The sequence below is a fragment of the Mus caroli genome, unplaced genomic scaffold (genome assembly GCF_978045245.1).
Source record: "Mus caroli unplaced genomic scaffold, Mus_caroli_1 scaffold_14, whole genome shotgun sequence".
In the NCBI taxonomy this organism is placed as follows: domain Eukaryota; kingdom Metazoa; phylum Chordata; class Mammalia; order Rodentia; family Muridae; genus Mus; species Mus caroli.
Window position 1 is genome coordinate 9,602,735 of NW_028227269.1, and position 16,688 is coordinate 9,619,422.

Sequence of the window (16,688 nt, forward strand, 5' to 3'; positions counted from 1 at the left end):
TTCATCAGCTAGACATTGAGAATGAAGTTAATAATGAGATGGCCAATCGAATGTCCCTCTTCTATGCAGAAGCCACACCGATGTTGAAGACTCTTAGCAATGCCACAATGCACTTTGTCTCCGAAGTAAGTGCAGTTGAACGGCCCAGCGGGCCCTCTGTTTACCTCACGTAGATGCTGCTAGTAAGGCTAATGTGCATTTGTGTCTCTCCATTTAGAATAAAACCCTGCCAATAGAGAATACCACAGACTGCCTCAGTACGATGACAAGTGTCTGTAAAGTCATGCTGGAAACACCGTAAGTGAAAGCAGATGTGTGAGCGTGGCTAGGTGTTCACCCAGCTGAGATCTGCTCAGAGGTGATGATGGTGCCTTGCCCTCTTTCAGATGTTATAGTGAAGTTTCCATGTCCAGCATTTGCTTCAGTTTCATAAGGAACTTAGGGTGGTCGGTGTCGATGCTAGATCTGTTTTACAGCTGAAATAGCTGAGGCCCTGATGGTTTGTTGACCTCACAAACTTTTTACAGCCTGTCTGATGCTGTAGGACTTGCAAAGGAATGGAGAGATGGGCTAAATGGGTGGGTATTGTCAACATACTGTAGAGATTTAGAACCAAGAGTAACAATCATAAGACCATTGCAAATGTAATTTTCCCCAACTTCTCTTCACAGTCTATTTCTTTGTTCTTAAACTATGACCAGATACACAATGTAATACCCATGATACCATCTGCTCTCTAGAGTGTTTAGGACCCCAAAAGTGTCACAAGCACCTTATAAATACTGGCTGACTCCAAGTATAAAACAATGTTTATCCTTTTATATAAACATGTATCTATATGTGCAGTGTTTGTGTGTGTATTCATATTCACATATTGTGAATATGCACATGTGTTTGTATTTGCAGATGCAGATGCACTCTTGTGTTCAGGTGCATATACATGTGGTGTGTGTGTGTATGTGTGTGTGTGTGTGTCTAAACCAAGCCAGACTGTGGGTGTCTTCCTTGATTGCTTTCTGATAGTATGTTGAGGCAGTGTCTTTCATTTGAACCTTGATTTGGATGGTGGGACTACAGCTTGCTACAGGTATTCCCTATCTCTGCCTCCCAAGAGAGCTGGGATTGCAGGTGGGCCACTACCTTAGTTAGGGTTACTGTTGCTATGATAAAACGCCATGACCAAAAGCAACTCAGGACCAAAAAGGGTTATTTTGCTTATACTTCACACTATAGTCCATCGTTAAAGGAAGTCAAGACAGGAACTCAAGCAAGATTGAAACCTGGAGGCAGGAGCCTGTGAAGGGGTGCTGCTTACTGGCTTGCTCATCAAGACTTGCTCAGCCTGCTTCCTTATAAAACCTAGGACCGCCTGCCCAGGGGGGACCTCACCCAGGGGGGACCTCACCCACATTAAGCTGGGCCCTCCTCAATCACTAATAAAGAAAATGTCCCATAGGCTTACCTACAGCCCAATTTTATGAAGGCATTTTCTCAATTGAGGCTTTCTCTTCTCCAGTGATTCTAGTTTCTGTCATGTTGACATAAAACTAGCCATCATGTCTGCCTCATACATATATGGGCACTAGGGATCTAAACTCATTTCCTTTCCCATGGGCAGCAAGTGCTTTACCCAGTGAACCATCTCTCCTGCCCCCATAAAAGGATATTAATTTTAAATGTCTCCTTCATAGCAAAGTAAAGATTTACTTCAAGACAGAAATAGTAATTGTCTGTATTGTGGTGCTAATTCATAATGAAATTGATGCTAAAAATATCTCTAGCATTGGCCTAAATTATTGCAATCATCAGGGCCCCTATCAAGGTAAGTGAGCAAAATTTAAACTCCACAAATAACTCCCAGGTACATAATTTCTTTGAGATATCTGCCATTCCAAGTTCGTCCGCAGCCCGTTTGTTAACAAAGGAAGAGACTCCAGCTGGAGACAAGAGAGCTGCTGTGTAGAAATGAGCCTGATTTTTTTTTCCTCTGTAATGAAGCCATTATTCTCTATAATCTCGGACAGCCAGAGGGCCCGGCTATAAAATATTCAGGATTGATGGGCAGCAGTTGATGTACGTGGTAAGCTAGCTACTGAGGGGAAGCAGAGAAGGAAATTTACTGCCCTCTAATTTACCGTATTTTTGCACTAAATTGCTGGTTGGATAGATTCAAGAGAAATTATCATCTTGGGTCTTTTCAAGAGCGTATTAACCTGGTTGTTTCAGGTCCTGGATGAGTTCTCCAGGGTGGGGGGGATGAGGGTGTGGAGGAGTACCCAGTTGTGGATCTCAGAATGTGTGTGTTCTAACAAGATGTCTCGGCTGTGTCTTTTCTTTCAGGGAGTACAGGAGCAGGTTTACAAGCGAGGAGACACTGATGTTCTGCATGAGGGTGATGGTGGGCGTCATCATCCTCTATGACCACGTGCACCCCGTGGGAGCTTTCTGCAAAACATCCAAGATTGATGTAAGGATGCTCGTGCAATGCTCTCTCCACATAAAGCCCATGAAAGGCAGCAGGCAGACCTTACTTCTCGTCCTCTGGCCTCCGTCTCTCACTGGAAAGACCTCTCCAAGAGTCATACGTTGGAGATGCTTGGCACATATTTTATAGCAAGTAGTGCGCTCTTTCTCGTGGTTTGGAGGAGCTCTCTGGCCTCTGATGGGCAGAGATGGTCCACCTGTATCTTCACACTGCCCTTTGTCCATCCCGGATTCCCTGTCAGTGCACCTTCTGTACCTATAACACCTTATGGGTGTTATAGAGTTTAGAGGTTCGAGGTTACAAGGCATGATGGTCAAAGACCAAATGACCTACCAGTCTTATAATACCTCACCTGCTGTCCTGTCAATCATCCTATCTGTTCTTATTGCCAGAAGTGCCCTGGAGCACACTTCCTGTGCCCCACATAAGTAATGCCTTCTTTCTCCTCTGGTCCTCGGCTTGTTTACCAGTTTGCTCTTTGTAACATTCCTGTAGACCCAGCTTTTTAAAAAAGGATAGGGACAATGGTCAGTGTACCTAATGCCCTGAGGTATATACCTGATACCAGTAGAGGCCCCCACAGAGCCAATGAGTAAGTGCAAGTGAAAGGAGAGAAAGCTTCAATGCCTATGGAGAGACCTTTGGAAACATGTCATCACTACAGTTGCTGTTGAGTGTAGAATAAAACATTACTGCCATAAGCCAACATTTAGAATAAAATGCTACTACCGTAAGCCAGCATTTACCTGTACACTATATTAATTACTTTTTCTACTGCTGTGATTAAATACCCTGACAGAAGAGTTTATTCTGGCTCCCAGGTCAGGGCACAGTTCATCACAGGGAGTGGCAGCAGGAGATGGAGGCAGTCCAGTACAATGCATTCATGGTTAGGAAGCGGAGAGAAACCAATACTGCTCCTTGTATTTTGATGGGTGGATATGCCTAGCAAATTAGAATCCTGCCATGTGCACTATTTGAAAATATATTCTATTTACATAAGAGTATATTATGACAACCTTGCAATAAAAAGGTTGATTGTATTCATTGTGGGGGGCGTAAGGGTTTTACACTACAGCTTGAGTATAAGCAACTATGGAAAAACTCTAAATATCATGTGACTGTGAGTTGAGTTTAGTGCCTAAGGCATTTTGGGTTGGCCATTTGTTAACTTGCCACAGAGTCAATAATTAAAAACTATGCAGGGGGAAATGAGGCGGGTTTTTTTTCCTTTAACCTTTTCTTTGTGATTTAGTGCATGTGTGTTCACATATGTTTGTGGGCTGTGGGTTTGTATGCCTACGCACACACCAACAGAGGCCAGAGGAAGATGTAAGGATTCCCTGGGCCATCACTCTTCTCATTATTCCCTGGAGGCAGGCTCTCTCGTAGAACCTGAAGCTTGCGGAGTTGGCTAGGCTGGCTGGCCTGTCCTTTCCTGGCATCCCCTATCTCCACCCACAAGTTCTGGGGTCATGGGCACATGACATTTGTATGTGGTTGTTGGGGATTTGGATTCAAGTCCTCATGTTTGTAAAGCAATCCACTGAGCCATCTATCCATCCCTTGTCACCCCAATTTCTACAGAGCTTGGCTTTCTATACGATTTACTGAATCTGTTATGTTCCCAAGCAAAGCCTATGTTGGCTTTCAAGAGTATTGTTCAAGTCTGTTGATTAGTGCAGATTAAGAAAGGCTAGTGAATGTTGAACTGTGTGTGTGCCTCTAACACAGTTTTAGGCTTATTAAGCACATCCAAGGTGGGTCTGTCCTTCCAGGTACCACTCTACTTCTAAACTCTACTTCTAAACCAGCAGTTATAGCCACAGGGTTGATAAGTCCTGAGGACATTAGCACATAAGGATAAGGCCCTGGAAGTGGTACTGTGTGCATACCCCAAGGATGAGGTCTGGTTTGCAGAAGAGGCATGCAGAGAGCACTAGAAACCAGTTGAGGGAGAGAATAGTCTGCTTAGAGGCAACAACAAGGAGCTGGTATTTGAGGTAGTCCTTCAAGGATTTTATTTTTCAGACAGATAGAGGGAAGGAAGAGTCAGAGCAAAATCACTAAGAGAAGACACAGAGATGATGAGCTGTTTACAGACCAGGTGGCAGTCTTGGTAGCAGGAGTGGTGGGGATGAAGTAGTGTTCTCAAGTGATTCCCAGAGAAATACACCTTAACCTCTATCTCCAGCCAAGACGCTGCCCATAACTCCAGACCACACTAGTTATGGAAACATGAAGCCTGACTGGTTCCCAACCACAGGTTCTCTTTCCCTTGCTAACCATATTTCAGATATTGTCTTATTTATCTCATTGGGTTTCTAAGCTAGACGAAACCCAGAGCTGTCACCCTCAGATCCTCCAATTGCCAGTGACCCCCTTCCCATCCGCACCCCGTGTGTTTCAGCTCACTGTTACCCCCACCCCTCATGCCCTGAGGATTTCCCGCTCCTCCTCCTCATTCTGTCTTTGCTTCACCTTGTCATTTTCTATACTCACTATATTTATGCAGTGCTTAACACCTGCCAAGGGTATTTTCTACAATGAAAAGCCTCCAAGTTCCTACTGTGTTGCTAAACCCACACTGGCTCTGTCCCTGAATGCATTTCTCACAGTTTCTTGTTATTCAAACCCACGGCTTTAACCATCCAGAAATAGAATTAGAAACTCCTCCAGACTACCCACTTGCACTTCCGCCTTCATCTCCATCTATGCTCTCACTGCCCTTCGGTACATCATCACAAGAACACCTATCACACGGTGATAATGAGCTACCTGTCTCTCTCCTCCCACTAGACCCCCCCACCCCAGTTCTAATGGAAGAAGGACAAATTCCCTGCATCTCTGGGCTTGATGCCATCACAGACCCAACGTGGCACAGACCTGGTGTACTTGTAGCCTCTCTCCAAAATTGTATCTTTGATAGATGTATGTAGTTGAATATGGCATTCGTTGTTCTTTGACCTCCAAATGCTTCTCAGCAATTGGCTGAGTCTATCAAGCTGTCACCACAAAGCTTCTGCATATTTGAAGTATAACCACAGGGGATGTTGTGAAGTTACCTCTCTGCAAGTCGCTGTTTGTATAACCAAAGTCATCAGATACCCACAGACTGTGTGAATATCTAAGATTAAAATAAGTGATTGACTTTTTATAGAAAGATCTTTGCTTTTTCCAAAGGAGAAGTAAAATACTCTAGGATATGCATAAAATAACAGGATCTATGTAAATTTTCCTTTTCATGGCTCAATTAGATAACTTTAATTCCAAGGCCTCAGAAAACTTAGAAACTTAAGGAACTTCATGCAAATACAAAGCAGCATGGGTAAAACCCAAGCATTCGACCTCTATAAGTTCACATTCTTTACAACTGCCCTTTGCCAGACTTCTCAGAGACAGTTAAGACACAGACCTGCACTTCTAGGAGTTTCAGGTCTAGTGCAAGAGACAAATTATTCACTTGGGGGCTAGTCTATTGACAGTTACCTAACAAGTATAAAGCCGTATTGGGATCACAAATAAGTGGTTGCGACTATCTTTGGTATGGACAGTGGGATGAAAAGAGACCACCACAGAGCCACAGGGATAGCTCTGTCTATATGGCATTCACCTTGCAAGTACTGGGCATGAGTTTGCCCCCAGAAGCCATTTGTTGTTGTTGTTGTTGCTGCTGGTGGTGGTGGTGGTGGTGGTAGTCTCCACACTGTTTTATTTTCTTTCTTTTTTTAATTAGATGTTTTCTTCATTTACATTTCAAATGTTATCCCCTTTCCTAGTTTCCTCTCCGCAAATCCCCTATACCCTCCCCCCAACCCCGTCCCCTTGCTCCCCAACCCACCCACTCACACTCCCTGGCCCTGGCATTCCCCTGTACTGGGGCATATAATCTTCTCAAGACCAAGGGCCTCTCCTCACAATGATGGCCGACTAGGCCAACCTCTGCTACATATGAGCTAGAGACTCGAGCTCTGGGGGTACTGGTTAGTTCATATTGTTGTTCCACCTATAGGGTTGCAGAATCCTTCAGCTCCTTGGGTACTTTCTCTAGCTCCTTCATTGGGGACCCTGTGTTCTATCCAATAGCTGACTGTGAGCATCCACTTCTGTATTTGCCAGGCACTGGCATAGCCTCACAGAAGAGAGCTATATCAGGGTCCTGTCAGCAATATCTTGTTGGTATATACAATAGTGTCTGGGTTTGGTGGTTGTTTATTGGGATGGGTCCCCAAAATTTGTCTCTGCCATGTTTTTTAAAAAAGAAAACCATATGTTTTGAACATGCTTGCATTCCTAGCCCTAGAACAGAGATGGGGAGATGCCTTAGCTTGCTTGTCATCTATTCTAGCCTAATCTGCAAGTAAAGTAAGCAAAGAGATCCTGTCTCAAAAATTAGGTTGACAGTACCTCAGGAATGACAACTGAGCTTGTCTTCTGATCTGTTCATGCATGCAACACACATGTACCTATAAACACACACATACCAAGCATACACACAGACACATACACACATACATACATGTTTTCTGAGGCTGATGAACTTGAGACTTTATAAAATATTGAGCGTATGACAGTCAACAGCTCAAAGCGGAAAGAGCATCCTTAGCCGACAAAGCATTAAATTACTGAGTGTATAGAACACGTCGTGAATCTCAACTGAGGGCCAAGAAGAACCATTTCTATTACTGGTTTGAGCTCCATAGTACAAGGCAAGAGGTTTCTCCCCAAAGAAAATGAGATGCCCAGTTGTAGCATAGGGTGAAAATCAATTGGGATTGCAGTCATACAGAACTCTTGAGAAACCCAGAGCAGTGCTGCACCATCCTGAGAGAGGAGAGAAGCTTGTCCGTGATTTGCATGTGCTGATGCTTCAGAGAGGTGTTTGGATGGACATATGTCACTGTGGACAGGATGACACAGGGTAATAACAAAATGCTGTGCATTCTTCTTCCAGATGAAAGGCTGCATAAAGGTGTTGAAGGAACAGGCCCCAGACAGTGTGGAAGGGCTCCTGAATGCTCTCAGGTGAGCTTGTCTCTGGCAGAGGCTGATAGAGCGGGAGCCCTTGCAGGCCATTGCAGATGCGGGTGTTTGAGTCTGAGCACCAACCTATCAGTCTTAGCCCTCCACTCATTTTAACATCACTCCTCTCCCTAGCAAGGTTTGGAGGTCAGCACCATTTTTATTATTCATTTTGTACAGATGGGAGAATATGAGGCAACTTTTTTTTAAGGCTTTGGGTTTTTGAGACAGGGTGTTTCTGCTTAGCCCTGGCTGTGCTCAAACAAGCTCTGTAGTCCTGGATGACCTTGAACGCATGGATCTGCCTGTCTCTGCCTCCTGAGTGTTTGAATTAAAGGCCTGAACCACCATACGTTCAAATAACTTTTCAATGTCCTAACAGTAACGGGTCAAGTTACCAATACTTGGATCTGAGTGGCCCCACAGATCTCGGGCTTGACTTGACCAAGATACTCTGTTAGCAGAGGAGTCTTCCGAGAAGGAAATCATCCATTTCTCATGTCTGCCTTCACCCAGGGCTCCCAACCCTGGATTCATGGGAGAAAGATGAGGGGAGTTTCCAGGCACTGAGGTTGGAGGTCAAGTAAATTAAATCACTGGATCACTGGCCTGGAAGCCCAACTCAAGCACCTCTGGGGTCTCTCTCTCTCTCTCTCGCTCTCTCTCTCTCTCTCTCTCTCTGTGTGTGTGTGTGTGTGTGTGTGTGTGTGTGTGTTTTCCTGGCTCCCCAAGGAGTTCCCACATACAACTCTCAGAACTGAGAACCTGAGATCCTGTTATTCACTGCTGGATGCCTGAACTTATTTCCACTCCTTAGGCACTGTTCCCTTTTCCCAAGGATACATTTGCTTAATCCACCTCAAGGAAGAGGTGGTTATTTTTAGCTGTGCTGCATCCTAAGGAATTTGCTGAATCGCACAAATCATCCTTCTGCAGGATCTCAATCAGGAAGTCTTATGGACCCTGATGTCAGTTCCAGACGATGTAAGAAATACCTGCACTAAACTTGGGTAAATCTAAGAGAAAGGAGGAGGCACTCATTTCTGCATGCAGTGTTCCACCTCTAGTCACAGCACATGGGACCACTGCAACCCTTAGAACCATGGCTGACCTATTATCCTCCCTCAACAGACGAAGAAATCAGCAGTCTCAAGACACTGAAGTTGCTATTTTTCTGAGTTGCCAATTCATCATCTTTGAGAATGTGTGTGTCTTATGAGCCTCCTAAATCCTAGGTTTTCTCCAAAGGAGACTCGGCTGGCTTTTAATATTCATTAAGAAGTCTTTAACTTCTGAACTTCGGAAACTTTCCAGTTTCATTCTAGCTGCCAAAACATCCTGGAGATCAGGGCATTGTGTCAAGCCACTAGTCCCAGCCCAGTATGGGAATTTGTATTTCCTGAAGATCCGTGATGAACTGGGAAGAGTGTAGGCTTTTGAGGCAGCAGACGTAGACTCAAGTCAAAAGTCACAGACTATTCACAAATCAAAACCATCTGCTCTGAGATTCAGAGTGAGCCACTGACTCTGTCTGACCCTCAGCCTTCTCACCTGTGAAATCAAGTCACTTACCTCATTTAAAGAGACATTTGTGACTGGAATAGGATCTTTGAAGTATCATGTGGTAAAAGCTTTATTACAGGGTTTTTTGCCATTTTTTTTTTGACATTCCTTTGCACACGAGATTGAGTAATGAATAAGATGCTTAAATTGCACTTTTGTTTATGTACCTCACTTGTGGCCCCTAGCAGCAGTGGGGGATGTACAGCTCCTACAGTAGATAGACAGCAACATTTAAATTTCTGGATGCCATAATTTGAATTCCGTAACTCAGCTTGCTCAGCCTCAAAGAACAAGATGCTGAACTAGGCACTGTGAACTTTATCTCTGAGAAAATGAGATCAGTTTGTCCCCTTTGTTTATCATCTAATGAGATTTTTTTTTTAATGATTTTAATGATCATCACACAAGCTCATTAGAAGCTTGGCATTGTGGTGTATGCCTTTGATCTCAGCAATAGGAAGGCTGACACAGGAGGATTTCCCTGAGTTTAAGGCCGTCATGGGTTACAGAGAGTCAATCTGGAGTATAGAGTAAAACCAATCCAAGTCAAATAAAAGCTTGCAGAAAGTATATAGAATGAGCACCAAACTATGGGTCCTTGTCTAAGGAAATGAGCACGCGCTGTTGGATTTACAAATTTCAATTGGGCAAGCCCTGACATCAAACTCTCTTTCTCCATTCAGGTTCACTACAAAGCACTTGAATGATGAATCGACTTCCAAACAGATTCGAGCGATGCTTCAGTAGAGGCCTGCTCAGAGAGGAGGATCTATGCTGACCTCAGAAGATGTATATGTTTACATAATTTAATACAGATTGATGTTAATACTTGTGTATTTACATAACCATTTCCTTCTTGTCACTGAAATATATGGACCTGAATTTGTATCCTGACTGATTCAACCCAGCCGAGCATAAATTGACTTGAGCGCCTTACCTTTGATGTCTGAAGCGAAACTCCTTTCACCAAGGGCCAGATTCGGAAACTTCAACCTTGGCTGCTGGAGTCCTGTAGTGATACCTGTAACAATCAGAAATTCTTAATCGCTTGTGGTATTGTTTTAATTCTAGATGTTTTATCTCTCTGGGAGTATAGTTTATAGAAACACAAAGTACTTGATTTCCTGTGTGAGCTCAGATACAAGAAACACACACAACTGTTACCCTGACAGACAACAGAGGGAGAAGATCCAAAATAAGAAAACTGCATGTGGAGAGCGGCGCGCAAGAGTTCTGAGTTCAGCACGTCCCCCACCCTCTTCCTGCCGCTTGCAAACCTCACGTGCAGCTTTTCTATATGCACGTGTTTTATTAATCTGAATATTCTCCTGTCTCGGTTTGTGTCCCTTTCATTCCCTTTTAGTATTTGCAAGAGGAAAATTGTCTGTGTGTTAATCAGCTAATGAGGAGGCTATGGGATAGACAGAGGGCTTCTTGCAGGAGGATTGAGAAAAGTGACTATCTTAAGAATATTATTTCTTTTTTAAAAAAAGAATATTAGAGAGAGAGAGAGAGAGAGAGAGAGAGAGAGTTGGCATGAGGACAGTCTTATCTGTGTCAACCCTCTGCCTGCAGGGACAGATAAATGGAACTCCGGTTGTGATATCATAAATAAGATCAATCACCTCCCAGGAGTCTGCAGAGTTCTAGGTACACCACCCGTCTTAAGATGGAATTCTCTATCAAAATGGACTGTTCATATCAGAGCTGAGAACTAAAGCACTTTGTTAACTATCAGAAAACTGGAGGAATTTAGAGAGAGGAAATCTATGATTTCTACTTACCTGGAGTCAGCCCCCACTAGTCTGAGTACTTTGGCAAATTCACTTTTTGTTTCACCTTCCTCATATGGCTCAGTGGTTAAGAGCACCTGTTGCCGTTGCAGAGGACATGGATTGGATTCCCAGCATCCACTCAGTGGCTCACAACTATCCAATACTCCCAATGCATGGGATCCAGTGCCCTCTTCTGATCTCTATGGGCATCAGGCATGCACACAGCACACTTATATACATGCAGGAAAAATACTGAGACACATGAAATAAGATAAATCTTTTTTGAAATCTAAAATGGAAGGCTACTAGGAGCCACTACACTAACCTTTCTTCATGCATAAATCCAATGAGTACTATCCCACCCATCTTGATGAATATCAATATCTTCAGAATTGCAATCATTCTGCTTATAGGTCAGAACTGAGCTAGGATGGAATCTTGAAACATATTCTGACATCCAAGAAAAGATATGGGCATACAAGGTGAGTTGTACGTAGAACTAAATCCTTGAGTGTTTCCCACCTGACTCTACTCTACTCTTTTCCTGATCACCATGTGGCCTAAGAATATATACTATGGAGTCTATGGACCATTGTAGAGAAGTTTTTAGTCTAGCCTGTTTTATTACTTGTATATCTCTGCTAGAAGGAGAGAATTTTTCCAGACAACTGAATGAATGATAATCCTGGAAGTCAGGTCTAGGATGATTAGGGTGTGGTATTATTTGGTTTGCAACATCCCAAGGCAATACTTCCAGACTAGGGTGGCCATCCAGCATTCCTTTGAGTCCTCCAAGAAAGATGATACTTGGCTCATTTCAAAAAACCAAATGCAGACAAATGGGAGACCCAGTTCCCCAGCTTATGTTAGCAGAGTCAACAGAGAGCATAAAGACTTTGTCACTTGGAGCTTTACCAGCAGAGTAAATGCGGCCATTGACTGGCCTAAGCATTTTCTAAGAGTCGTGCTAGATGGCTTCCATGATCTTGTGAAACCTAGGAATTCCAAAATCTTGAGGAAGCCAGAAAACACCATCCTGTGGCAGTAAGACATTCTCCAGTGTTCAGCCGTAGGGATTTTCTATTTGGCAGCCATAGGCAATGCTTAGTTGGGCAACTCTCAAGCCTACAAGAGCAGAGATGCACAATAAGCATCTGTCCGTTTGCTCTTTCCTCAACAGAGGAGATTGGGATTTCAAAGAACAAAGAACTGCCCAGTTTCTATTGGGCTCTTAGACACAGACCTGAGCCATGAATCCAAGCCACGTATCTACACCATAGCTGCCTCTCAGCTGGCTACATAAGGAAACATTAGGGATTAACTGTCAGAATATACATACATAGATAGATAGATAAATAAATAAATAAATAAATAAATAAATAAATAAATAAATAAATAATAGATTAGGACATTTGTAACTCTTAGTTAGCCTTTCTATTAAATGGGACCAAATGTGTGTATGGGTGCTGTCAGTCTGCTTCAGTCTAGCCAGTCCACTATCTCCAAGATGAGAGTCAACAGGACTTGGATTTTGAGAAGCCCAGGCTCTAAATAATAGCCTCAGGTCATCAGGGGGACAGACTGAGTGTCTGTGATCACTAACAGGGAGTGGGCCTTGAGTCCACTCCAGAACTGTGGTGGGAGACCAATACTCTTAACAGACTGTCCAGTAGGCATCGGGAATCCTTGAACAATTTGGGTTTTCTTCCCCTTTTTTCTCTTTCGTGCTGCATGCACATTTATCCAACACTCACGGGTTGTTTGGGGGAAAGTACCAGCAATGATGTCAATGTTAATAATACTTCATAATTGATATCTCATAGCTTTCAAATAAAGTGTTTTCTATAACTCAGATAATTGATTTGAAGCAAGAAAGAAGATAAAAATGAGGTTTCCCAGCCATGTTGCTGCTTTTGGCATGGTAGCTTCTCTGAGGTTCACCTAGGCTTTCACAGCAAAAGTTGGGTGGAAAGAGAAATTTTTATTTGTGATGACACAATAGAGCCAGAATATTAGCTAACAACGTTGAAGGAGGTGTTGGGTGTTTTTAAATATTTAGTTAATATATTCCTCATGGACATAAAATACATTCTTAGTTATTATCATTATGCCAAACAAGAATGGCAAGCCTAAGTTTGTGAGACATCATCACAATTATGTCAAAATAATGTTATACTTTTGAAAGATAAAGCCTGCTCAATCTAGGGATCCAGTTGTGCAGTAGAGTTCAGACTTCTCATTCAGTCTTATATTGTAGGCATTTCTCAAGTGTTTTAGATATTAATAACTAACATTGGGATTTTATCTTTGCCAGCCCCAGCCTTCAGAACTCCATTGTCATAGTACACCTGTAAAAAATGGTTGCACATCAGAAGGGGCTTTGAAGCACTTGTATGTTGTTTGCCAGAGTCATTGTAATTTTTTTGTTTGTTTTTTTGGGCTTTTTGTTTGTTTGTTTTTGCCTGCATTGCCTCTTTTTGTACAGAACTTTTGAGTGTGAAATGAAAATTAAAGTTTGGTACATACACAGTTTAAAATCATGTTTGTATATGACGCATAGGGCAAAATGGATGGCTCTGCATGGAAGTCTGCTCAACTTGCTGTGAGGAAATGACGTCATGTCAACTGATCTTCCACCATAGTTTCCTCAAATATGGAATGTAATTCCCCAAGGGGCCTGCTTTTAGAATTACTGGTCTCACATTTATTTCAACAAGGACCTTAATTATATTAAAATTAAAATAAAGAAAGAGAGAGAGAAGGGAGAGAAAGAGAGAAAGAGAATCAAGACTAATACTTAGAGATGTAGGAGAGTTGCTTGTCCAGGGATGCTAAGAAACTCCAGGAATTGCTCTTTCACTCATTTTAATGCAGTAGCATTTTGTGAATTTGGCAAAATGGGTGAAAGAAGGAAACCCTCCCCTGTGTAAGTTCATTTCTTTCAGACAACAGAAGCATTAAAATGGTTCTTTTAACTCTTAAGCACTGACACTTTCCAGAGAGCCACTTTTAGTCTCTAAACTTCTGAAGCCAGAGACCTAATTGTATATGTTCTCAATGAATCAAATCTCTAAGAGCGACCTTCTATAACAGCCAGTGAAAAGGTTGACTTGGGGTATGAAAGAAATGGGGATGAGGTCTTTTCTGTAAATTGATAAATGGTTGAATTACAAGTGGGCGGCCAGGCAGTAGTGGAGCAAGCCTTTAATCCCAGCACTTGGGAGACAGAGGCAGGCAGATTTCTGAGTTCAAGGCCAACCTGGTCTATAAAGTGAGTTCCAGGACTACACAGAGAAACCCTGTCTGGAAAAAAATACACACACACACACACACACACACACACACACACACACACACACACACAGGAAAAGTCTGGTAAACAGGAAAGAAGGTTTTGGAGTATATGAGTATGTATATATGTGTCTGTCTGTCTGTACTAAAATAAGACCATGAGAACCATGGAGCAGGGAAGAAAGTATATATGTGCCTGTTAAGATCAATACAGTTAAATAATGTTGGTGAATTTATTTGAACTGTATTCATTAGGTATATTGATTTCCATGCCCAAGTTGAAGTAGAAACTAGTAAAGAACCCACTCATCTGACCCATGTGATAACTCATACAAAGTAAATAGAGGGTTGAATATTGCATCCACCACCCCCCACCCCCAGCTGACCTTCAGAATAGAGAGCTATTTTTCCTGGTCACATTCAGTCTGGCAGGATTGGGGTTTTGTTTTTTTTTTTTTGTTTGTTTGTTTGTTTGTTTGGTTTTGTTTGTTTGTTTTACTGCTGTGTCTCTTCTCTTCCCTCCATCTGATTCCAAAGATCCAGAAATGCAACAGTTCATGGAAATAGGCTCCATAAAATGCTTCTATAGACTGACCTTTGAAATTATGCTATGTAGGATTCTAGATCAATCTCAGAATTTAATAGTGATTTTCTTAAGCGGACAGTTCTTAGAAATCCCTTAAAGTATTTTCTCTGAAAACTTCCAGTTTTCTCATCAAACCTTGCGTTTCTGGAAGTCTCTCCTTCTCTACCTCCCTTTTCTGCTTAGTTCTAGGTCTTTGCCTTCCCTGCAATTGGTTTTGTTTCAAGATGAGGGACATATTTCATTGACCATTCTGTGGCTGCTAATGGTGTCAGTGGTCTGATTTGAGAAACAAAGGGCTCTTTCTTTCTTCTTCTTTTTTTTTTTTTGATTTTCTTTTTTTTTTAATTAGGTATTTTCCTCATTTACATTTCCAGTGCTATCCAAAAAGTCCCCAATACACCCCCCCTACCCACTCACTCCCACTTTTTGGCCCTGGCGTTCCCTTGTACTGGGGCATATAAAGTTTGCAAGTCCAATGGGCTTCTCTTTCCAGTGATGGCCGACTAGGCCATCTTTTGATACATATGCAGCTAGAGTCAAGAGCTCTGGGGTACTGGTTAGTTCACAATGTTGTTCCACCTATAGGGTTGCAGATCCAAAGGGCTCTTTCTTGAAGTTCACTCTAAAATCAACATGAAAACACTTGGGGAAGCCATCAAAGTACTCTCCTCCAAATAACAATATACTTGGAAGAAATGTCTTCCTTTTGTTTGAGAAAAGTCCTCTGACAAGCATGGGGAAAAGGACATGGTTGATGGTTTTATAAGTAAACATAGATGCAGAGATGCTGCACTCCCATAATGATGACATCAGGCATACCATTTTTCTTTCCATATGTTTGAAATTTGCCTGATGATCAAGGCCAAGTCTTTCTTTTATTTCCTCCATAATAACCTTCTCCAGTCCCTACAGCATGCTAAAAATTCTCTTCTGAACCATTACTGCATTTAACTTACTTTCTACTAGATCCATTCCACTACACAGTGTTGGAAATGTATCCTTTAATCACTGAGTCTTGAAATTCTGAGGACAAATAATGAGCCTCATTGGACAATAGAAGCTTTCTACTAATGTGAAACTCCAAGGCCCTGAAAACCAGGTGTGTTGAAGTTCATTTTTGAGAATTAGTTTACCCAACTCAGGATCCATTCACATACTCAAATTACCTGCTCAGTTGGGCAATCAGTTTTATTTCTGGAAGAAATATTTATTAACTGTCAGGATATTTTAACCTCTCTGGACACAGAGAGGTTGTACCTTATGGCTCATTTGCAAAGAACCCAAATGAGAAAACAGACTGCTTTTGATTAAAAGTTGGAGCAGCTGGACCTGGCACTGGAGGTAGCCAGTACACTAAGCAGGTAGTGTCTTACTCCATCTCAGACCAGTGTTTCTTTGGTGAGAATGCTGAGTTTGACCCAACCAGAACACCAAAGGGCAACAAATCAACTCAATACAAAGTAGATTTGTCAACTTGACACAATCTGGAGTCATCTGGGAAGAGTCTGAATGTTGGAGTGTATGTATGGAGTTTACCTGTGCCTATATGTGTAATGGATTATCTTGATTAAGTTAGTTTGCCTAGGAAGACCCAGCCCACTGTGGATGGCACCATTCCATAGACAGGGGATTGTGTGAGAATGAAGAAATGGAACTGAGCTCAAGCAAATAAACATGCACATATCTACTTCCCCCTGTTCTTGACTATGGGTGTGATTCGAGTGTTTTCAGCCCCTAGCACCTTGAGATCCCCATACAAAAGGACTATAACGTGTAATTGTGAACTGAAATAAACCTGTTCCCTCCTAAGCTGCTTTTTTAGGGTATTTTATCACAGCAACAAAAACAAAACGATAGCTACAGAACTTGGTTCAGCACCTTGGACAGCAGACCATGCAAGGTCTAAGAGTGTATGGAATCTGAAATCACCAAGTCTTGTTGGCTATTTCCAGGTTGCCTTGAGAAG

General features: G+C 42.4%; 1 protein-coding gene across 1 annotated transcript in view; it reads left to right on the forward strand.

Moving 5' to 3' along the window:
* Window positions 1–10,006, forward strand: part of Cyria (CYFIP related Rac1 interactor A) — a 106,005-nt gene extending 95,999 nt beyond the window's left edge. Inside the window, exons 8-12 of the mRNA XM_021178997.3 lie at window positions 9–125; window positions 218–297; window positions 2,341–2,467; window positions 7,440–7,510; window positions 9,754–10,006. Coding sequence (XP_021034656.1) covers window positions 9–125; window positions 218–297; window positions 2,341–2,467; window positions 7,440–7,510; window positions 9,754–9,817 — 459 coding nt within the window. The 3' untranslated portion in view covers window positions 9,818–10,006. The remainder of the gene's footprint in view (window positions 1–8; window positions 126–217; window positions 298–2,340; window positions 2,468–7,439; window positions 7,511–9,753) is intronic.
* Window positions 10,007–16,688: the final 6,682 nt, after the last annotated feature.